We start from the raw sequence: 25018 nt of genomic DNA on the forward strand, positions 1-25018 counted from the left end.
AGTTGCCTACGAGTTGGAACTTCCTGAGGGGATTCGAATTCACAATGTTTTCCATGTGTCATGTCTGAAAAGGGCCGTCGGGCAACGCGTCACAGTGTCCAAGGATCTAGCCTCCATCGACGAAGAAGGGAAACTAATTCTGGAGCCAGTGGAGATCATCGATGTCAGAGAAAAGAGGCTGAGAACACGCACAGTCAAAGAGTTCCTTGTTCGCTGGAAGAATCTACCCATCGAGGATGCTACCTGGGAAGGCGAGCAAATTCTGGAGCATCCCAACCTGCAATTGCTTGAGGGCAAGCAATTTTTGGCCCGGGAGGACTGTGATGTCCCTGATATAATTAAATAATAAATCTAATTACTTTATTGTAAGGCCCCAAATTTAATAACAAATCTGTCGGGCCCTTTCTATTTAGTTTTGGCAAGTTTAGGTTGGTCGTGTCAGCCCGCTTGTAACCCTTTAGGAAGTTTCCCCGGAGCCCATATATATGGCCGAGTTAGTCATTGTTGTAGGTATGCGAATTTTGATATTTATTTTCTCTTGTGCAAATTCCTGTTGGAGTTCTGGTTACTGCCATTTCGGAGGTGAAAGACCCTCCCTATTTGGTACTTGCAGTTTCGGTGGGATTTACCTCTCACACTATCCCGCCTTTGTATTCGTTCCGGATCTGGTAAATCTTGAAATATATCATTGCTTACTTTCTCCAGTTGCGTATCTATTAATTTGGATTTACATGCATAAGGGGAACTCATAATATTCCGAACCCATTACTTCGGAAATCCACCACACAACCGCTGCAGTTCACCAAACCTTGGCATCTTTATCCAATCCTCACCATCGTACGACCTTCACCATACACCTTCAGCACCACCTCACGGCCTGCTCTGCACCACCGTACGGCCAACCCTACACCACCGTGTGTCGGCTTTGCACCACCGTACAACTAGCCCTACACCACCGTATGACCTGTCCTGCACCATCGTACGACCAGCCTACACCACCGTAAGACCTTCTTGGTGCTACCGTACAGCCTGCCCCTGCACTACTGTGCGGCCTGTTGCGCCACCGTACAACCTCCTTGACCCTACCGTATGACCACTCCACCGTACGACCCTGCTCCAACCTGTTGTGACCTTTTTCCACACATCGCCCCATTGCTATTGGGGACCCTCTGATTTTCCTGCTTTCTAGGGTTTTGTTAGCGCCCTGTGACCTTTTGCTACAGTTTCACTAAGCCTTGTCCAGTTCAGAGCATTTCAGGCCCTGACAATTGAAAGTTAGTTTTTGCAAGTTATGTGATTCCGAAGTGTGAACACCACCAGAGTGCTTAGAAAGGCCGAAGGACGAAGATCGCAATTGATTTGGACGAATTTGGACAACTTTCTATTTTTACAAAGTTTGCTTTTTTTTGCTTTTTCCTATTTTTTAGGAAGTTTCGTTTTTGGCATTTTCAACCCGATCCCTGGTATGGCTATTTTTAGAAAGTTTTTCCTATTTTTTAGGGATGTCTGCTTTTTGCTTTTTCGAGATGCAAACCTAGGGTTTACACTTGTACCACTGACCAACTTCGACCGGAACTCGAAAATTCCAAGTTTTGACCTAAAAAAGCTAAATCCCTAGATTTTAGGCTTTTTGCTTTTTCGGGATGCAAACCTAGGGTTTACACTTGTACCACTGACCAGCTTCGATCGGAACTCGAAAATTCCAAGTTTTGACCTAAAAAAGCTAAATCCCTAGATTTTAGGCTTTTTGCTTTTTCGGGATGCAAACCTAGGGTTTACACTTGTACCACTGACCAGCTTCGATCGGAACTCGAAAATTCCAAGTTTTGACCTAAAAAAGCTAAATCCCTAGATTTTAGGCTTTTTGCTTTTTCGGGATGCAAACCTAGGGTTTACACTTGTACAACTGACCAGCTTCGACCGGAACTTGAAAATTCCAAGTTTCGATCTAAAAAGCTAAATCCCTAGATTTTAGGCTTTTGCTGCTTCAGATGATCCACCTAAGCATGGATTTCAAATTTCAAGTTAATCCGATTAAATTAGATTAAACTGTGAAATTTTTGAAGTTTCTCTGAAAATTATGCTATGTCTGGCTAACAAAGGTTTTTGAAGTATTTTTGCAGGTTCAAACCCCACCACGATGCAAGAGAGGTCATGTGGGAGCTAAGGCCAAAGTGCGCCATGCCTTAGGAGAGTCATGAAGAGGGACCTTCAAAGTCCGCCCCAAGGCCTTAGCCAAATTTTCACCTTGATGGAGGCCATGAAGGAGCACACCTCAAAGTTCGCCCAAGGGCTAAGGGGGTCATGTGGGTGCCAAGTCTCAAGTCCACCAAGGCTAAAGGGGTCATGTGGGTGCCAATTCTAAAGTCCGCCAAGGCTAAAGGGGTCATGTGGGTGCCAAGTCTAAAGTTCGCCCAAGGGCTACAGAGGTCATGTGGGTGCCAAGTCTAAAGTCCGCCAAGGTTAAAGGGGACATGTGGGAGCTAACTTCAAAGTCTGCCCCAATGCCTTAGCCAAATAACATCAACAATGGAGGTCATGATGGAGCCCTCTCCCAAGTCCGCCAAAGTAAGAGAGCAAGGTAGGAGGTGCCAAGTTTAAAGTCCGCCAAGGTTGGAGGCTAAGGAGGAGGAATGATCAAAGTCCGCCCAAGCTTGCCAAGTGTTGGGAGCAACCTCCAAAGTCCGCCATAGGCTAGGAGAGATGCCTAAAGTCCGCCATAGGCTAGGAGGGTCCGGAGGAGAGGTCACCAAAGTCTGCCCAAGGTGGGAGAGAGGACACCAAAGTCCGCCATACCTTGGAGAGGTATCCAAAGTCCGCCAAAATTTGAAGAAGATGGAGATAAAATTTGAAAAAATCAAACTACACATAGAAGGTCAAACAAAGTCAACATGATGTCACAAAATCCAATGGAGGAGAAGTTCCATTTCAAAAGGGTGAATGATACCTTCCTAATGCACATTACTCGGACCCTTCAAGGTGGCCTGCACCAGAGGCTCTCTCAAGAGTCTATGGACTTCATCGGTCGGTTCGGGTGTTGGTACATCCAATATCCAAAGTTCACTTACCTCTGAATTCAAGGATTCTCTGGGCCTCCATACAAGCTTCCAGCTTACCCTACCAACCGAGTGGTGTTGCTTGAGGTTGTGAGACAATTGGAGGAGTATATAGTGATTCAAAGGGATAAGCAGAAGAAGGCAGGGATGTCCTCACTTACAATTGGTAATGGGCTGGAAACATGTCCATCATCACAGGCTGCAGCCACCGCTGAGAAAGAATTGGCCTGGTATCCCTTCTATCAATACAAGGCAAGAAAGGATTTCGATCCATTCCATAGGATAAAGAAGATCGAAGGGACGGCGTTTGAGCACAGACTGGATCTAGAAGACTATTGGGCTAATGCAGCCGATAGTTTCGAGATCCGGAAGAGGTTTTGGTCAAGAATTCCTCTGAGTATGGTGAGAGCAACGAAAGTATTCAAAGTTGCCAATCAGGTAGAAGAAGGCCTAGAACTTCAGCAGCCAGGTTTTGAGAAGATGAAGGATGAACCCTTAGTCTTGATAGATGAGACAGAGGCAAGTGTTAGAGAGATCCTGGGCAAGGTATTCCGTGTGGCGTCAGAGATCTGGAAAAAGGAAAGCCTAAGGGAGAAGCATTTACAAGCAGAGAACCTGAGAGCCAGGATTCAAGCAAGCTTCTTCCGAAATTCAGGGATGATTAACAAAGGCGATCTTTCGAAGATTGCAAACTTCCTCTCCATCGATGACAACTTCCTCACCCAAGCAGTGGAGTGGGAAGGCATCCTTGCCACATGCGTCGACGATGTGGACCTCATCGACTTCTAGATTGGTGGTTTGCCAAGTGTCACCATGGAGGAGGTCAAGCTCGTTGTGTCCAGATACGTTGAATCTCTGAAAGAGGAAAGTGACCACTCACCTCAGTAAAATTAGCAGCTGCGCCACTTGTCACTTTTTCATTTGCTTGAACTGATAGTATTTCGGGAAACCCTAATTAGGGTTTAGGACTTTCAATCTTGGCCCTTGATCACTGTTTGATCTCGGCCATTCATTTATTTTTGAGAAACTATATAAGGTTGCCTCCTCTCATTTGAAAAGGGTGAGGTTTTTGATGTATTGTTGCTTAAGGTCATTTCCAGATAATATATTGCATGTGCACTGCTTTGTAATCTCTATTATTTGAATGATTTGTATGGTTTCAATTGCCTCAACACTTAGTTAGAAATAATTTAGATTTGCTTTCATTGTTGTTAATTTGAATGAAGGATTTGATAAGTGCCAATTGATGGTGTATTTCCGCTCATACTTTTGGTAAATGGATGATTTCCATTCTACCGTGCAAAGTTAGTCTGAGCCCATCCCCTGTGCATCCCAACATCTCGATCATAAACACAACCCATTGAAGATTGCACCGGCCTTGTGTAGTTGTCCCTAGTGTGGCGAAGCAAGGTTTGGTTTCTCGAAAGCACCCAGTTGATACCGTCTCCGAAATTTGTAGGATTAGATTAGCCTTCCTGAACCCTATCTCTTTTTCCCTTTCTTTTGAAAGTCTAAATCATGGAAAATCCCCCCCCCAAAAAAAGAAGAAGAGCTTAAAATTGCTAAATCCATCTAAGTCCAGCAGTTCAAGATACTTGTCAAACGTAAGTCCGCCTTGAAATTTCAGCATACACTACCCAAGAAACTATTCCACTAAAGTCGCTTGTTCGCACATATAGATCTTGGAATCAGTAGTGATTTTTCAGGAGAGGATAGAATACCTTCGGGTATCCTATCCTAATGTTTGGTAGATGATAAAACAGACACCAACACAACCCCACCGTACGTTTGCCTCCCTCGCTGGTGTGGTCAGGGAACATTACAAAATTGATATTCACCTATGTAGTCTCAAGCATGAAGTTTGTTTCAATCACCTTGCAACTCCATGGAGTCATGAAATTCGCTTTAAATTTGTCAAACCTGAAGTTCGATCCAAAATAGCAACTCATGAAGTAGGAGATTCGCTCCAAAACACAAAGTCATGAAGTTCGCTCTGATTTGTTAGTTCATGAAGCTCGCTTCAAAACATGAAGTTGACTTGCTTCATTGAGCTTGTGAAGTCCACTTCGGATTGTTCCCTTGAAGGTAAATGTTATCACTTCACCTCTTCAAATCCACTTATGAAGGCTTGAGTAGGAAGTTCGCCCCAAATCTCTCCAACATGAAGCTCGCTCCAAAGTTCCAACTGCTGAAGTTTGACATGAATTTTAGTTACTTACATAAGGAGTGTTCGTGAAGTGAAACTTGCTCCCCAAGAGTAGCATTTGAAGAGACCCTTAAATAACAAATCTTCCTCACTCATTATTGAACTCATCATATCTAGACTTTGCAAACCTACTTACTTCACACTTATGCAAAACTATCCACCTGACTCCTAGCCATTTAAGCGTTTATACCTCTCTAATGCAAAGGCTAATAGCTAAGACTTGACACTACCTAGAAAGCAGGAGAAAAAAGTGGGGTCCCCATTGAAAAAAGTGGGGTCCCCATTGAAAAAAGTGGGGTCCCCATTTGCAATGGGGTGATGTGTGAATACCTCACAATAGGCTCCAATAAATTTGTGGGTACTTCTCTACTATTAGCTTCCCAATTCCCACACAATTTTCTGCACTATTAATTACCACTTGAACCACATTCTCCACCCCTACTTTAAGAATGACTCTAATATTGGAAAAACATACATTGAAGTTTTTTTATGGCTCATGACGTCAATCACTTGCAAGGACACAATGCTTTGAGGACAGGCCACCAAAACATTAATCAATATTGGGGTTTTGACATATATTTGACTATCCATCACTAATATAGTGCAACTTGTTGAGGCTTTAACTTTAGCTAGTCATTCTATATTTGGACCTCTGCAAAAAGAGTTGTTCTGTAAGCCTTTGAAGAGGAAGGTGTGTACCCTTTGCCAAACCTTGCAAATTTTTGAATTGCATTTTGAAAATGTGGTTTCTTAGCTACATTGAATGGAATGGTACTTGAATAAACGAATTCAACTAAAATATCATCCACATTCTTTTTGTTGGTTTCCACAAGCTATTCAATGGTTCACGCTCTTTTGATATATAGTTGACCTCGGACATTGTGGAAGAGGAAGACATAATAGATGTTGTGAATCTATAGTGTTTTTCTTTTTTCCTACAATTGAAGAGGATTGATCTTTCTCTAGAGCAGCTTTAATCTATGGAGTCACACCCAAACTGTAATAACGCTTAAGTGGTTCATTACCCTTTTAAAACTTTTGGTAAAAGGTTTTTGACACAGGCTACATTTGAGATAGACACCCTTGCGGGTCACATGTTTACAGCCCTCAGTAGTTGATTTTTTGTGAGCCATTAAATAACAATTAGCGTGTTTCAAAAGATGAATACTATTTAATGTTTAAAACATTAACCATATTTCATTTCAAAAATTATTTAAACAAAATATTTTAAGTTTTTTATTTTAAACTTAAAAGAAATTATTGTAAAAACCATGAAAATAAAAATATATTAATTTTGTTTTTTCAACTGTAAAAAACATAAAAGTAAAAGGATATTGTTTTTTTTTAACTTAAAAAAATTATGGATCTTATTTAAAAACGTAAAAACAAATATATATTAATTTTTATTTTAGATTAATATATATACAAATATTAAAATAAGTTTAAAATTTAAATTCAAATATTTAAATTTGTTAAATTTTATATATCAATAATCTGAATTCTAAATTAAATATTTACAAATAGCAAGTTTTTTGATCAAGATCTATAGTAGGACTGATATTGAAAAGAGATTTAACATGTCTTAGGGCTGCAGCTCTTGGTCCCTTAGACAGCTGGGTCTTGTGGACGTCATTAAAATCTTTCATTTCATTTCATGAGGTTAAACTTTATTTTTAGAGAGTCTCTAAATTTGCATTCAAATCTACTAAATAGTTGTGTTCAATGAGGATAATTTTGGGCATATTAAGCTTGAGTTTTATCCAATATTAAAGTGACTTACAGCCTAAGTTTAGAAATCACCTTAATTTAATTAAATTTAATTTTTGGAACAATTTTGCAGGGGAACATTTTAAAAGTAGATAATATGATTTTCTTGAATTGATTTTATTGTTAAGATTTTTGAGCCTCGACTAATACGAAGAGGCCATTTATCTGCTATAAAAGTCTGCACATGGGAGTACTCTCAAATTTTAAAGCACATTAAGAGGCACTTCAATGATGTGCCAGTAGCATCATTTGACTTGATAAAGTTCCTTTTGCAAAATAAGATTATTGTTCCTTGGATTTATTCTAATTTCTGTTTCATGTCAACTAGCCTTAAGTTGCATAAATAATCTTGTCATTTTAAATGAGTAGTTAAGGGTCAAGTCATGTATTTTTTCATAATTATTCTGATTTGCCCTTTTAGAACTGAGATTAAAGTAATGAAGCTACACATAAATAGTCAAAATGTGCAGAGCTTCAATTTATATGTATACTTGTAGAAACTAGTTCATAATGGATAAATATTAATGACAATTTAGCTAATGTATACTGGTTGCTCTGGACAGGTTGCTGAGCATGCAAGGATTTATGGCAGAAATGGTATGCATTTTGTACATATATACATTTTTTTGTTACTAAAGTTGCCCAAGATTAAGAGACCCTAGACCTTGAACATTTGTTGAGATGATACCAATTCTTGGTTGGTGTTCACTAATCAAACAGGGAAAATATGAACATGACATGAATTTCAAAAATCAAATTAAAGCATTTGTTTTTCCATTTGTAAACTCAACTCCCTGGTTCAGCTCCAAGCATGTTCTAAATTTTAGAGTGTAGCAAAATTGAAAGCTAGTGACTTTCATCATTCATCATTTATGCACCACACTCTTTATTCTTATAGAAAATGGTGAACAAACTAATTTCTATAAAATTTAAACCATGACTGCAACAACTCCTCATTGACATGGGATTTCATATTTTCAACTTAACTTTGACATTGCATTACAATGGTTTATAAAGCCTTTATTTTCTCATAAATTCCCCAAACTACTTTAGGAAAGTAACTTGCAAAACAACTAACTATTAACTAACGTTTTTTTATTATTATTTACTATACTCTAAACTATATAAAAAACGTAATAGTCCAACATTCCCCCATTATTACATCAATCCGAACAATGGATGAAACATTGCAAGGATTGAGCACAACAGCCCTTTTGGAAATTTTGATGCAAAACCTCCACCATTCTCCTCACTCACCCAAGAATCACCAAACTGAAGCCATCAGTGGATCTCCTGACTGTCAAACCTGCAAATCCTCTTTACCATATGAGAGAAGTAATCCAATCCTCCATGCCCAATGAGAGAACAACTCTCCTCTCAGTCCACAACTTTTATGAGCTTGTCAAAATCCCTCTTCTAGTGGTGCATATGAGAGAACAACTCTTCTCTGAAAGTCCACTTTCATCTGAAAGTGTTAATATCCCTCCTCCAATGTACAAAAGAAAATACTCCAAGGTGAATGCACTAACGGCACCCACAAGTTCTCCCAAGAAATGCCAAGCTCCCCTGGTCCATGAAGGGACAGAGAATGAAACTGTTGCTTTTCATTAAAAGTATCATCACTGAGCGTGAAGCTATTTGAGATGATAAAAATCCTGCAACCTTTGATACCTCCAAACTGCAATATGATCTTGCTGTACACCCTATCCATTTGATGTTGCATTAGACCCTCCAATAGCACAAGCATGTGAATTTCTGAAATCTTTGTTAGGCATGGTATGAATGACTTCAAGAATACAAATATTTGCTGACATAATGAAATAAGCATTATCACAAGGGTATCAGATTTTAATAATATACCTCGAAAAATATGCTAACCTTATCTCTTCAATTAAGTCAAATTCATAACCAAAAAATGATGCGAACATTGCTGTGAGTTTTGAATCAACAATCTCCAACGTTCAAATTATTAACAATGAGTCTTATCACCAACACCTGTATACTTCATCAGTGACAAATATTCAATAGCTTTTTATTTTGAAATATATCTCTTAAAATCAAATAATTTATAAAAATAATTGAAATACTTAAATCCTTCAAAAACAAACAAACTTTACTTATAGATGAAATGATAATTCGTTATTTGGTATTTTAGAAACGAGACGAAGCCTCCTTAAATAGAGATTACAAGAGGATCTTTCCATAATGGAAACGACCAAGAATATGAACACGAAAGAAAACATTTAAACCACGATTTTGTGAAAAAATTGTCAAACCCTTGATGTGATGCTGAAATCACACATGATTTTGTGAAAAAGTTGGCAAAAACCTTCATTTTGTGAAAAAATGGAAAAACCTCATCATCATGATTTTTAGGAAAAAAAATGCAAAACCCTCCCTGATTTTTTGTGGAAAAAATTAGAAAATCCATGAAAAACTTTGCACAGCAAAACACCAAACATTATGTGGCAATAGGAACAACCACGATTTTTGTATGAAAAAATAGTGCAAAAAACGACCATGATTTAAAAAAAATAAAACAAGAAAACCCCCCCAAAAAATAGCAACACCCTTCATGATTTTTGTGGAAAAAATCATGCAAAACCCTCCAAAAGCATGAAGTCTTTGTATGCTGAAACCTGTTGATGTGTTTTTTACGCACATGCGAACACAAAATAAAATGCCATAAGTATCTTATCCTCTCTTGAACAAAATCTCTCGGATGCTGAAGATTAGCTTAAGGTTCATTCGAGACAACTCCAAGGTTCATGAATGTAGGGTCACTACGTGTGGATAAGCTCTGTTGGTTTGATGTGATTATGTTGGAATCACAAGGGGACTTACCTTTGAATGCCTGAATGCTTGATTTACTGGAACTCGATCATCTGATATTGCTATATGGTGATGCTCTTTGTCCCAACCTAGCTTGATTTTGAAAAAATTGCAAAAAGGAAAGGGTTGAGAAAATCTATTCTAATCTTAAGAATGTAGGAATATGAGTGAATGATTAGATGGAATCCTACTGAGCGAGGTCTCACCATCAAAATGAACAATTTGACACAAGCTCAGTGCAATCTTCTAAGGATGATTCAAAGATGTTCGAACCATTATCATCAAACATTGATCACCATTCAAGTTAATGCATAAGCAATGAGTGTAGCACGATTCAAAGTTAAGCTCATAGCATTCTAGTTGACCACACAAGGCACTCTTACAAGCAGCAAGAGGCTAGTGGTATGGATTAGGCGGATTCCACATAAATACATTCAACAACTTCTTCCATTCAATCTAATCAACATGAAAATAAATTGAGAAGTAGAACCATGAGGCTTGTTGAAATAACAAATTTCACCATAACTTCAATGAAAAGAGTATCTCATTTACAAGTCATACCAACAATTCTTCCCTCTCCTAATCTACTTCTATTCTATCCTCTATTCTATTCTTATTCACTAATTATTTGCCACCCACTATTCTAGCACTATTAACTATTAACCTTTACAAATGAAGAGCTTGAGCGTTTTATAGTGCTCTCAATACAATTCAACGACTTAGATCAAATCTCTATTAACGACTAAGATTTTACAATGAAAACCCTAATTAGGGTTTGTTACAACAAACTCTCCTTAGCCAATGAGAAAATTACATTTCATGAGTGTGGAGCAATAGATATCAGGGGTAGTGCCTCGAAGTTTGTGCCATCACTGGTGAGTCAGGTACATTGCATCTAGACATGCTGATGTGGAACCCTCGGATCGGTGAAGTAGTGACTAGGTTGATGATTAGGACGCTGCTTCAACTTGCACTTGTAGAATTGACTTGTCACCATGAAGGGATGTTGAGAGATATCTCTTGATACTCATCATTATTTAGCTTGCTCAAAGTAGTGGTGATGGGAAGTATTGATGTAGCTAAGTCTTTCTTCCATCCTCACCTGCTTGCCTTCGGGTGATTCTATGACTTCTCCACCACGTTCCTTTGATCTCTTCATGTTTCCATGGTGCGGTGAGAATCTTGACTATCTTGAGATCTTTTCCCTTTGATGTTCTTGTATTCGCATGATGAGGCTTTTTGAAGGCAACTTCCTTGTATCTTGTCCTTGGTGTTGAAACTTTCTCCTCGAGGTCTTGACTCCAATCTTCCTCCAATGTTTTTGTTATCACAAAAGCTTGCACCCTTGTTGAGCTATCAACTCAGCAACCTTGTGAAACATGGAAACAACCCTGAAGTGTGGAACCTTTGGCAAGGGGGTTGAATCTAAGGAGAAGGCCGACTTCCTTCTCAATCCAGGTGTAGGTGTTGAACCAACTCAACACTTCAAAACTAACTCCTAGGCCTATCCTAACAAATTGCAGAGGTAAAGGGAAGAGAGAAATGCTTGAAATAAAAGGAGGTGATGCATGAAGAAGAGATTGTTCCTCTCCCTACCCGAAATGACACAAAAAATCAACTAAAACACCCAGGAGATGCACAAACTTCAGTTGTATGAGTGACCCCAATGCATGTATGAAGGTTAGAGTTCACTGAATGCCAAGAGAGGAGAAGGTTTCCCACAAGTCAGACTCAGAAATAAATTTAACATAGCATATATGAGAGAAGAACCACAAAACATACACCTATGATGAAGGTAAGGAAACATACACAGGATACATAAGTTGAAAGTAGGCAAGAATGGTGATTTTAATTAATTATAAGGCTAATGGCCAAACTTACAGTTGCACAAATGCAAGATAAATACAAGAGAAGTGGGAGAGCATGGAATAGCTCAAGCCACTAGGGAGAGAACCCTTTACAATGGGGCTTAACAACCTTTATATAGAAAAATGGTTACAAGAGTGATCATGACCCTTGTATGTCAGTCTGGGAGTGCAGGGAAGTGCATGCACTTGACTTGTACATGCAAGCAACCTAGCCATACCCACAAAAGGCAACCCTGAGAAGGGTGGATTGGCTGACCTTCCAAAGTCAGAGTATGCAAACATGACATAAGTCACTGCAACAAACATGGCCCTGTACCTCCCTTGATGGAAATCTTGCCAAAAACATTAAATGCACTACTGTGGCTCCACAAAAGGAGGTGCACAAGTCACAAAAGTCGTCACAGCATTTAAAGCTTTGAGAGTCGTTCACGCCATTTGGAAGTGTTGCAAGCCGGAAGTAGTTTGGAAGACTTCGGAGACCTGGGTCACCGAAGTTGGGAAGACTTAGCAACTTGGGAACTTAGGGGTTCCGGAGTTTTGGGGTAGAAGAACTAGGAACTTGGGAACCTGGGGGTTCCGGAGTTCCGGGGTTGAAGACTAGGAACTTGGGAACCTGGAGGTTCTGGGGTTGAATACTAGGAACTTGGGAACCTGGGGGTTTTGGAGTTCCGGGGTAGAAGAAATAGGAACTTGGGAACTTGGGGGTTCAGGGGTTCTAGAGTTCCGGGGTAGAAGAACTAGGAACTTGGGAACCTAGGGGTTCTGGAGTTTCGGGGTAGAAGACTAGGAACTTGGGAACTTAGGGGTTCCGGAGTTCCAGGGTAGAAGAACTAGGAACTTGGGAACTTGAGGGTTTTGGAGTTCCGGAGTAGAAGAACTAGGAACTTCCTTCTGACAAGACAACACTTAACACTTCATAATTCCATTGCTTTTCTCCTTGGTCAACTGGGGCAGCGTTGGTCCATGGAATATATCTCTGATCGGTTCTTACTGATAGACCAAGGGTCTCATAAAATGACAACAGTTTCTTCATTTCCTGCAAAACTTATAAGCAAACATCAAATACATATGATACCTCCTAGTCTGATGTAATTATGTAATTTCATGTGATTTGCAGGTTTAACAAGAGCATCTATAGAAGGGGTCACTCCTTGGTTGAAGCAAATTTGTTGTGTTCTTGATGAATCTGCTTCTTCTTTTCTGACTTTGCTGTCACCAATGATAAATTTTGCCTTCCAATCAATTCTAGACTTCGACTTTGTTGCTGTCCCTTTATTCAATTCGCCTTGCTAATGACTGAATTTTCCTTTGAATATACTTCGCTGTCTTTAAAACTGAATCTTGCTGACTGTTGGATAAATTCGCTTAACCTGCTTACAAAATTCGCTGATGATAGAAGACAATGTTTTGTTTTGATTCTAAAATGATCTTGTGAATGCCTTTATATATGCGATATGCCTTATGAAACAATTAGGCCGACTTAGTGAAAAATGAATATCAATTAACCAATTATGATGGTCGACTCTTCATTTTAAGTTTCCTTCATTGAAAATCGAAATTTTGAGTATAATTTAGTGCCTATCCTTTTGTATCATGCGACTGTGCTTAGGAACTTGATCCAGGTTCGTACATTTTGATTAAGCATTGATTTCGCTCAATGTCCTCTTCAAGGACACGCCCTATATGGTGTTTCGCTCTTGGTCCTCTCAAAGGACAGGACCTATAATTAGTTCGCTGTCTATCCTTGATGAAGGCGGAACTCTTGATGTATATTTCGGTCTATGACCGCCTTAGGGACAGGCCTATAATCAAAATTCCCTCACTGTCCTTTTGAAGGACAAGACCAATATTCAAAATTCGCTCCATGTCTGTCCTAAGGACAGGACCTATAAACTTGCTTTGGTCAGCCCCTTAAAAATGTATGCTTTATCAAATCACTTCATGTGTTTGATGATCAAACTCAAGGCTAGGACTTCGCCCAATGTCTTCTTCAAGGATAGGTTCTATAATAAGTGAATTAGCTCCATGACCACCTCAAAGATAAAACATATCAATCACTTCGCCCCGTGTCCTCTTGAAGGACAGGCCCTATAAACAAATTTGCCCTTCGTCCTTGCTAAGGACAAGACCTATATGGGAAAGCTCGCTCACTGTCCTTGGTAAGGACAAGGTTAAGATATAAACTTCGCTCTCTGTCTTGGCTAGGGACAAGCCCTAAAGTGCAAATTTCGCTTTGTGACCTTCTCAAGGACATGACCTATACCAATTCGCTGGCTGACCTTACTCTCATCAATTTTCTTCATGTCATTTGGGCGGTCAAGACCAAGACAAGCAGTTCGCTCCTCCTCCTTTCCAAGGACGGGACCTATATGATAAAATTCGCTCAAGGACGGGCCTAAGAATAGGACTCATGTCAAACTTTCGCTCATCGTCCTTTCTAAGGACAAGACCTAAATGGAAATTTCGCTGTGTGTCCAGCCCAAGGACAAGACTCACAAGAGAGTTCGCTCTGTGTCCTTCCTAAGGACAGGCTCTAAAATGGAATTTTCGCTCTGTGACCAGCCTATGGACAGGCTTAAAAAGAAAATTCGCTCTATGTCCTTCCTAAGGACAGGCCCTAAAACAGATCGCTCCATGACCATCCTAAGGACAAGATTGATAAGGCAGTTCGCTCTGGAAGGCCATCAAGGTACATGGTTTGATGGAGAAGTTCGCTTCAAGTGGTGAGTGAGGTACATATTCTCAAGAAAATTCGCTCTAAGCTTTCTCTAAGATACATAGAAAGAATTCGCTCTAAGACCCTTGCAAGGACAAGGCAAAGACATGTTCAAATTCACTCAATGACCATCAGCAGATCGCTTTGGACCCTCACCAAGGACAAGGTTAAGGTAGGTAAATTCGCCCAATGTCCTTTCCAAGGACAGGACCTATATGATAAAATTCGCTTGTAACCGGCCTAAGGACAAGATTTGAGGTGAATTCGCTCTATGACCATGGTGAGGACATGCCTTATAATTAAAAACTCGCTCCAAGCCTAAAGGAGGACAAGCCCTATCAAATCTCGCTTCATGGTCTCTCAAGGTCTAAGCTGATGGAAGATATATGATCAAGTGAAGAAACTTGCTTCATGACCTAGATAGGGATTTCGCTCTATGTCCTTAATAAGGACAAGGCTCAAAGACAAAGCTCGCTCTAGGACCTTGATGAGGACAGGACCTAAAGTGCAGCTCTCGGACCTTTGGGAGGACATTCGCCCTTGGCTATACTTTATTGATCGAAACCTCCAATTCTTGAGTCACTTCAATGTCCATATCAAATTAATCTTCAAAAATGACCCTAGGGAAGACTCCTCATTCAATTCCTTTCCACTTGAGTTGATGAATTCTTCGACCACTCAAGAAATTCTATCCCTTTAATGCAAAGATTAATAGCTAAGACCCTAAGACAACCTAGGACTGAGCAAAAAGGACTAACCCTGGAAAGCGAAAAGTGGGGGTCCCCATTTGCAATGGGGCGATGTGTGAATACCTCACAACATCTAGCGCCACCTCAAATAAATGTTCTTGAACATTTCAAAGATAAAGACTCAATCCATATCCAAAACCTCCAGGAAATTCAACCCAACTTATCAAGAAATTAGGAAAGATACTCAACAAGGAAGGAGAATCTCAAACCGGATCAAGGCACCTCGTCTTTGATTACCTATGTGTGTGCAAATGTATTCATTCCCCTCAACAAGAACATTATGACTTCCAAGTTCCATCATGATTAGCTACGTAGTTTGTCTAAATTTCATAAGCATCCTGGATAGAGCCTCACTGCCAGTCGGACGTCTATAGACTCGGCGAGGTTATCACTGTAATCTCACAAATATTGCTCCATTGCTAGCCGGGCATCCATAGCTCCGATGGAGTTACTCATATGTTCCCATAGCCAATTTTGATATTTCATTTTCATTCATTTTTCTTTTCTCTTGAGTTTTTTTTCTCTTTCATTTTCTCATTTTCTCTCTTTTGATATTGCTTTCTTTTCTTTTCATCTGCCAATTCCTTTGGCTTGTAAGCAATGAAGCTCACTTGGGTTTGACGATTACAGTGGCGTTGAAGCTAGACTTTGGATTTTTCACTAATCACGGCTTTGCCGAAAAACCATAATGACTTGGAGTTTATTAGTGTGTAAAGATATAGCAATCAAAAGATGTCGGTATCAAGACATAGAAAGTGATTCTCTTCCAAGTTAAGTACAAGTCCTAACCAAATGATAAAGTCGGAGAGGAATAACCTCGGATTCAAAGCACTTCATGAAAAGATACCTAAGAAATGGACCAAACATAAGATCCAAAATGTTGCAAGTGTGTGAGAAAACAACACAATCGCCTTTCTCACAAATGAAGGTTTCCACTTAGGACACCTAAACTAAGAAAACCGACCGACTCGGAAGCAAACAAACCCAAAGCAAACTAAGCTAAAGCACACAAAAGCAAACCAAACAAAGGCAAACCAAAAGCAAACGATCTAAAGAAAGCAAACAACTAAACTACCTGAGCCACCTAAGAATCATGAGTCAAAAAACTAAGGCAAATTAACAACAAGGCTCAATAAGACCTCTAAGCTAAAACACACGAAAGGAAAACCTACTCTAAAACTATATACAAGACTCCTAGACTTGACATGACTCAAAGAAGCGAAAAATGTACACGACTTTACATGATTTCTCAGGGTATGCAACATAAGCATGGTAAAGGTGATGGTTCGCAGTCGAGCAAATTCATCCTTAAATATAGAAAAGCAAGCTCTCACCATGCATCTCTCATATTCGGGCAAGGTTTCACGTAAGATAATCAATTGAGGCAATTCGTCAGGACTATGATCAATCCAAATGCAAGTTGTTTTCCCAAAACCTGCATAATCAAAATCCTAATAACTTTCAAAACTAAGACTAAGGAAAGAGGCAACCTAGCATATTCTGGGCTCGGATGGAAGTGCTTGTTCGAATGGAAGTGTTTGTTCACCATTCAGTGCATTGTCGAAAGCGAGATCATCAACTGCTTCAGGAGGTCGCCATTGGTGATGTACTATTCCATGGGCATTGACAACATGTTGATCCTCACTTGCAATCTCCTCTTGAAATAAACTTAGCGTTCCTTCAAATAACTCAACTTTCTTTACTTTCATCATAAACCACACATCTTCATGAAATTTTGTGAGCATATCTTTGAAAATAAGAATCTCCTTGAGTGATTGATCTTCAAAGATTTCCTCTAGTTCATCAAATACAATGTTTGGTGGTATCTCATCCTCAATCATTGTCTCGGGAGGCCAAAGTTGATGATGGATTAAATCTCCCACAATAACTTGTTTGTCTTGAAATTTTTTTGGCGGTGATTCTATTTGTACCTCTTCCATGAGATCTTTCAGCGCCCCCTCAAATAGTATGATGGTGATGACGTCTCTAAACGCTCCCTTGAATTGTTCTTCATACTTGGGCTCACTTATGATGATTTGCAGTTCTTCTTTCAATATGTCAACTTGATTGTCCTCTTCAAGAGTGCTATTTGAAACTTCCTGTAATTCATTCTCAAGGATCTCCTTTTGTAGCATAAATGAAAATTCTTCAAGGAATGAGTCGTCTTCTTCCTTGATTGCTTGTTCGACACTTTGATCTTCGTTTGTCACTACTTGAGCATTTTCAATTGTTTCTTCAACTTTCGTTTCATGGCATTCTTCTTCAGGTGCAAGGCATGGTGAGCTATTCACTGCACCACATTGATCATTAGGTGAACTTATATCAACAGCTTGCAATTGGCTTTCTTCATTGTCTGGTGATGTAGCAATGCTTTGTTCATATGTTCTTCTGAATTCAGCTGCAAGGTCCGCACTCCAAGATCTGTTTGCGATAAATTCTTCTTCGGATAAGGCACAAAAAACAGAAAACACACGATTTTAATCAAAAAATCACTCAAAAACTTTGCTGGTAAAATACCCTCAATCTCCAGCAGAAAAAACCACAAATTTTATTCTATAAAAAATCTGCCAAAAAATGCGATTTTTCGTTTTAAAAAAACCAATCAAAAAACTTCCAGAGGTTTCCTTGAAATTTCTACATAAAAAACGCAATTTTTTTTACTCAAAAATTTGCCAAAAAAGGACCTATGCTTCGATACCATGGAATGATAATTCGTTATTCGGTATTTTACAAAGGAGACGGAGGTTCCTTAAATAGAGATTACAAGAGGATCTTTCCATAATGGAAACGATCAAGAATAGAAACATGAAAGAAAACATTCTTGAACTAACTATGAAAATGAAAGAGCCTAAACTAACTAATTGAATGACCATTATAGAAACAATACAAAATTACTTTAATAGTAGATTGTATTGGAAATTTCTGTCACCACCAAGCATTCTTTATATGGTCCAATCTTTGCATTGCCAATAGAATTATTTTCCATGTGTAATATGCACATAGTAAGTTTATTTTTGTTTGCTTCCATGGCTTACTTCAGACGACTTTCAAACAAATAAAATCTTCAAATTTGAATGTCCAGTAACATATAATCACGACTAAAAATGAAATTGGTGTTTTATTTACATTTTGAAGGCAAACAGTAACTCCCAGCAATATTTTACTTCTAGCAATAATTTTTCATGTCTAGCAATGATTTTTAAATATTTAGCAATAATAAAATTACCAACAATGAATTTTAATGGCCGATGAAATTTCAACACCTAGCAATAAGTATCATGCCACTATTTTGTTGCTCTCTTTTCTGCATCAAACTGCTCATTATATACTAAAAAATTAATAATATCTTCAAAACATTTCTCTGTTTTATTCTCCTCTTCATCTTCTTTCGGTATAGGAAAGATAAATGCTCTGATACCATACATAAAATTGTGAACAAACAATTATTTATAAAATTTAAATTGTGATTGCAACAATAAATAATTGATACATGATTTCATATATTCAATTTAATATAACAATGGCTTGCAAGTCTTTATTTTCCCATAACTTCCCCAAACTTCTTACAGGAAAGTAACTCCTAAAACAAGTAACTATTATCTAATTTATTTTATTTACTAACTATTAAGTAACACTATTTTATTATTTATTTATTTATTATTATATACTATACTCTAAACTATGTAAAAGAAATATTATTGATTCTTTGATTATTCTCCTTTGTTTGATTCAATCATGAAAAGGTAATTTTGAGTGCATATAAAGACAATTTTTTATCTACAAAAGCTTATCAAAGTAGGCTAGAGAATATTTGCAGTATCCAAGTATTATGGAGGTTATAAACTGACAATGTTATTGTTATCACAAAAACTTGCACCCTTGCTAAGCTATCAACTCAACAACCTTGGGAAACATGGAAACAACCCCGAAGTGTGGGACCTTGCGCAAGGGGTTGAATCTCCGGAGAAGGCCGACTTCCTTCTTCAAATAGGTGCAGGTGTTGAACCAATTGAACACTTTAAAACCAACTCCTAAGCCTACCTAAACAACTTGCAGAGTTTAAGGGAAGAGAGAATGCTGGAAATAGAAGGAGGTGATGCACCAAGAAGAGATTGTTCCTCTCCCCACCAAGATGACACAAAGAATTAACTGAAACACCTAGGAGATGCACAAAATTTAGTTGCATGAGTAACTCCAATGCATGTATGGAGGTTAGAATTCACCAAGTGTCAAGAGGGGAGAAGGATTCCCACAAGTCACACTCAGAAAACAAGTTAACACAACATATATGGAGAGAAAAGCCACAAGACATACACCTATAATGAAGGTAAGAAAACATACACAACATACATAGGTTGAAAGAAGGCAAGAATGGTGAGTTTCAATTAATTATAAGACCAATGGCCAAACTTACAGTTGCATAAATGGAAGATAAATACAAGAGAAGTGGGAGAGCATGGATTAGCTAAATCCAACAGGAAGAGAACCCTTTACAATGAGGCTTAACAACCTTTATATAGAAAAAATGGTTACAAGGGTGATCATGACCCCTTGTCAGTCTGGAAGTGCATGCACTTGACTTGTACATGCAAGCAACCTAGCCATACCCACAAAGGGCAATTTTGAGAAGGTGGATTAACTAACCTTCCAAAGTTAGACATGACACAAGTCACCAAGCATGGCCCTGTACCCTTGATGGAAATCCTGCCAAAACATTTAATGCACCCTTGTGGCTCCACAAAAGAAAGTGCACAAGTCACCAAAATTGTTGGAGCATTTAAAGCCTTGAGTGTCGATCACGCCATCCGGAAGTGTCGCCATTCGGAAGGAAGTTCAGAGACTTCGGAAGCTTGGACTCTTGAAGTGAGGAAGACAAGGGAAGGAAGAAGGAACTTTGGAACCTCGGGGTTCCGGAGAACTTCAAAAGGCTAAGGAAAGAACTTCTGAACCTCGGGGTTTCGAAGTTCCGGGATAGAGAGAGGAAGAGAAGAAAAGGAACCTTGAAACCTCGGGGTTCCGGAGGAACTAGAGGGAAAAGGCAAAGGGGGAAGGAACTTCGGAATCTCGAGGTTCCGAAGTTCCGGAGAGGTGAAGGGGAAGCGAGGAAGAGAACTTCGGAACCTCGGGGTTCTGGAGTTCCTGGGAACACAAGGGAAGGGAACTTTGGAACCTCAAGGTTCCGCAGTTCCGGGGAACTGCGCAAAGGAACCTCGGAACCTCGGGGTTCCGGAGTTCCAGGAAAGGGGTTCCGGAGTTCTGGGGAACTGTGCAAAGGAACCTCGGGGTTCCAGGAAAGGGGAGAAGAACTTTAGAACCTCGGGGTTCCGGAGCTCCAGAGTGAAGAGAAAAAGGAAAGAAAGAGAGGAACTTCGGAACCTCGGGGTTCCGGAGAGAGGAATAGAGGGCCTAGGAACTTCCGACAAGGCAACACTTCAAACCATGATTCTACTGCTTTTAACCTTTATCAACTGGGGTAGCGCTGGTCCATGGAACATATCTCTAATCAGTTCTTACTGATGGACCAAGGGTGTCATAAAATGACAACAATTATCATGCCAAAACATAATGAGTTGGGACCTGTTGTCAAAGCGTTTTGAGAGTACAAGGCCAAGATTGTTACCCAAACGCCTCAATCTCCATTAAAGAACAAAGATAGAGCTGATACTGATGCTGTGCCATCTCAATAGAATGTTTACTCTATTTTATTTGTCATTCAAATACTTTGATTTTTGATGAAGCATTAAAGTTTCCTGAATTTTTAGGGATTCTTTAACATTTTTGAGTGGTTATTTTTTAAAAGATTTAGTTACATTTATTATGCTTTAAATATGTAAAGGATGGACAAAGAAAGGATCTTTTTGAACATAGTTAGTTATAGAGGGCAGAAAGTAGTTTAGGAGGGATTAATTTTGGTGATAATCTTCTGATATGGCAATGATTGTAAGTCTGGTTATAATATTCTGATATGGCAATGATTGTAAGTCTGTGAATTCTACAATTTTTGAACATTCAGATAAAAGATTCTTGGAGTCTGTGTGTTGTTTATGATTCTGTATCATCATTTCCTATGTGAATGATAGCTTTTTGGATGTTTGATATTCTCGTATTGGTTAGCATCTTTTTTTTTTTGGTTGGTAAATCGTGGGATTGTGGCCCACTCCCAATATAATAACAAACAAAAGAATAAAGACCGCTTCAAACCCATGAATGGGGAGCACAAAGAGTAATGATCTAGCTGAAGAAACCTAAAGAGAGCTAAAAATTCTAAAAGAGCGCTCAAAGCAGAGAAGACAATATAGAAACAATGCTATTGCAACACAAAAACTGTAGAATCAACTACCATTCAGGATCTCCTCAACTAGCCTTTTTGCCCATCCCCTTCCTTATGCTCCTAGTGAGGAGGGCATCCATGGACCAATGGGTACCATCATCAACCGCAAAATGACCTTCAGTGTGAAGTTTCTCAGGTTCAGATTTGTGTCCCTTCCTTTTTTTGATTGAGATGTTTGGTTTAGAGATGGCACTAGTTGTTTGAGAGATGGTGCAATTTTTTATAGAACCACCACATCATCTAGGCCACAATAATCAGCAATTTTATCATCCAAATCATCCATAAAGGGATAAGAGGCCTTAGAGTCAAAGTCATTACCAACAACCTCATCCAGTTGATTAGGACCAAGAGGGTCTTCAATAGGAATGGAGGGGGGACACAATGGGGGCATGAATTGGCTGAGAGGAGTAGGCTCCACAGGAGAGGTAGGCATATCAAAAACCATAGTTGCAGTGTTGAAAACCACATTAGCGGCCAAAAATTTCTCATGATTCTGCTAGATAAAGTCAGGATTGGGGGTTCCTATCTTTTTGACCCACTTATTGAGACTGAGACTCTGTTGGATATTGTTGAGAAGTTTGCTAGAACAATGTTTTGTCATTGATGTCAACATATTCCTTTGTGTGTTCCAGTGTTGCAGTCAGATTAAATGAGTTGGTTTGGTTTGTGTGTTGCAGCTGAGCTGTTGCGGTTTAATGGATTTTGAGGTAAGTATCTCTAGTTGATTCAAAAGAAGTTTTAGTGGTCCGCATGATGATTTGATTGAGTTATGAGGTTGGTTCTCAGCTATTTGTGGTGTTCTGTTTTCTGGATTTTGTTCCACATTGCTCCAGAATTGCAATATCTTGATTTGCGGTTTTGGCAAAGTGTTTGGGATGTTCTAATGTGTCCTCAATTCAGATGGTTTGTGATTTGGAGATCCGTAAGTGAATCTTTCAGTTTGACAATTAGTTCAGTGTGTGCTCTTTAGGTTCGGTATAATGATGATGGAGATTCTAGGAAGTGGTGATGTTGTGGTTGCTTTGTGATAATTCACGTTGCTTGTGGATGTTTCTAGATCGTGTTCTATCTGTGTTGATGGTCCACATTGATCGTTGTGCGTGTTATTGATCATTTTCTTGATCCGGTGGTGTTCTTCATGTTATGTGACATTCATGGTGATTGTAGTGTGTTGTGGATTTTCGAGGCATAATTCTTGGAGGTGTTTCGTGTTTGAGGAGTTGATTTGGGTCCAGACTATGTCTTAGCCGACATTGTTTCGGTCTGCATGTATTGATGTAGCGCGTGGATATATTTTTGTAATTTGTGTTGAGGGTTGAGCCGATCTTGCAATATAGGTTGATTATTATATAAATATATGTAATATTCATTTGCGAGATGTATCTACATGGTATGTGCGAGGGTGTAATCGAATAAGTGTGTGAGCATATGTTTTGATCTTTCGGAAGTGTGGCAGAGCAAATCAGACTGTGCTTAAGCGGAACTGTAACCAGGCATGAGTAGATGCTATTTCATCAGTTCATAATTCTTCGGATGTAATCCGAATCTTTTTGTGAGACAGTGAGTCTTCCTCAGGGTTGTAGCCCTTCTTGTTTTGTGATTTGAGCAGTGAGCTCTAGGCAGTGTGCTTGAATGCATGTGCATTTCCCATTGTAATATTTCATTTACTCCTAACAGGTTATTATCTCATTGTGGGTAGGTTCCCACCGTGGTTTTTCCCTTAACCGGTTTTTCCATGTCAAAAATCTTGGTGTTATGTGTGTTATTGATGTGGTGTTGATTTGTGCTTTAACTGTTAATTATCAAATCTTAATTTAAGTTTAAGTTGTATAAAGTTTTTTTGCAAATTGATTCAACCCCACCCTCTCTTAGTTTGCTGCATTGTTGCCAACAGACTCCTTGGAGCATCAAATTTGGAGGAAGGGAACCCTACCACCTAATGACCAAGCTTGTTGTAGCGAAAGCATCTGAAAGGAAGGCCTTCATAGTTTCGAAATTGGGTTCAAGTATCGTGAGAAGAGTGAATTAGGATAGAATGGTGCACTGGCTTAGAGTTGTCAATGATGGCACAAACCCTAGTATATCTGCAAAGTGGAGCCACCGATTTTGAATCTAGCTTCACAAAGGAGCCAATCTACCCAATCATGTCCTCACGAGTCCCATATTTGGTATGATCAAGGGAAGATTATATAATCTAATCCATATGGGAACAAAAGTGATAATAGCAACAATGAGATCAAAAAAAGTATGCCAAGAGCCATTCTGCATTCACAAAAATGCAATCTTCCATAGAGGCAAAACGAAGCAAAAAAAGCCAAAATCTATGATGTTGATGTCAGGAGTAGTCAAGTTGTACCACGTAACCTTCATCCACTCGACAAATTGGTCGATTGGAGGCCACCTACTCATGCATCAAATGAGAAGGGAATGACATCTGATTTCGGCATAAATTGAATTGATTTGAATCCGAAATGTGTAAAGTCGCAGGTTCGTTAGCCATCCACACCTCATAATCTCCCATTGTGCAAGTTTGCAATTCCACCAGGGTCGTAGTAGAACTAGGGTCACCAAGCCCATAAAAAGAGGATCGAGCAGTATTTTAGGGTTCTCCTTGAACACCTACGAATGACAAAAATCACTGCAAGCATGGAATGAATTGCTTCAATTCCTGCAACCATCAACAAAATATGAGCTGTTGCATGTGTGTCAATAGGAGCAGACGAAGAAAGTGTCAGAATGGTGCGCATAGTAGAAACCCTAAGGGTATTTGCATACTGATCACGTTTTCTGTGCTTGCCTGAGTGGTGGACAGCACCCTTCTTATCCACGGACTTCAGTTTCCCTTGGTTGACGACATGAGAATCTACTTCATTTGATTAGTCTTGCAACAAACCCTTACTTTGTGAGCCTTCGCACAATCTTTTGTGCCTTGTAATATCCCCAACATTAACCTTACATCAATTTTGTGAAGTCTCATCGATAGCGGTGGAATAGAAGCTTTGGAAGGGGCCAACGATTTATCAACCAACGAAGATGGAAGATCGGTCAACCGTGTTAATAGCGTAAATGGAGAAAATAGAATAATCAATGTTAAGGCAGCGATCATGATAATTGTTATCATTGGTGTGCAGTACCAACAAAGTGTACTATGGAAGGCACGAGTTGAGTGAATAATAACAACGGTTATAATATCAAGTGATGTGATTCATACTACTGAGTCACCATATGGTGATATGCATAAGGGAACGATAACATGAAAGGAGGAAGAGGCTTAAACCAAGGTCGATAAATAGATTGGAATGGTGATTAATAACGGTTGGTATATGTTATTGACCATAATAAGAATTAGCAAATAACAAGTCAAAAGAGTCATTAAGACAACTAGCTAGGAATGTCGGGTAAGACAAGGATACCAAGCTACCGATTATACATTAATTGATATCTGTCTACTAGTGAATAAGACTAAACACTACGGTGTGATTAGCATAAAAAA

General features: G+C 39.2%; 1 protein-coding gene across 2 annotated transcripts in view; it reads left to right on the forward strand.

Annotated features, from left to right (window-relative positions):
• LOC131062775 (calcium-transporting ATPase 3, endoplasmic reticulum-type) overlaps positions 1-25018 on the forward strand; it is a 310592-nt gene that overhangs the window by 18844 nt on the left and 266730 nt on the right. For both annotated transcript variants that reach the window (XM_057996504.2, XM_057996505.2), the window contains one exon: positions 7593-7626. In XM_057996504.2, coding sequence (XP_057852487.1) covers positions 7593-7626 — 34 coding nt within the window. The remainder of the gene's footprint in view (positions 1-7592; positions 7627-25018) is intronic.

This window comes from Cryptomeria japonica, chromosome 9, assembly GCF_030272615.1.
Source record: "Cryptomeria japonica chromosome 9, Sugi_1.0, whole genome shotgun sequence".
NCBI lineage: Eukaryota > Viridiplantae > Streptophyta > Pinopsida > Cupressales > Cupressaceae > Cryptomeria > Cryptomeria japonica.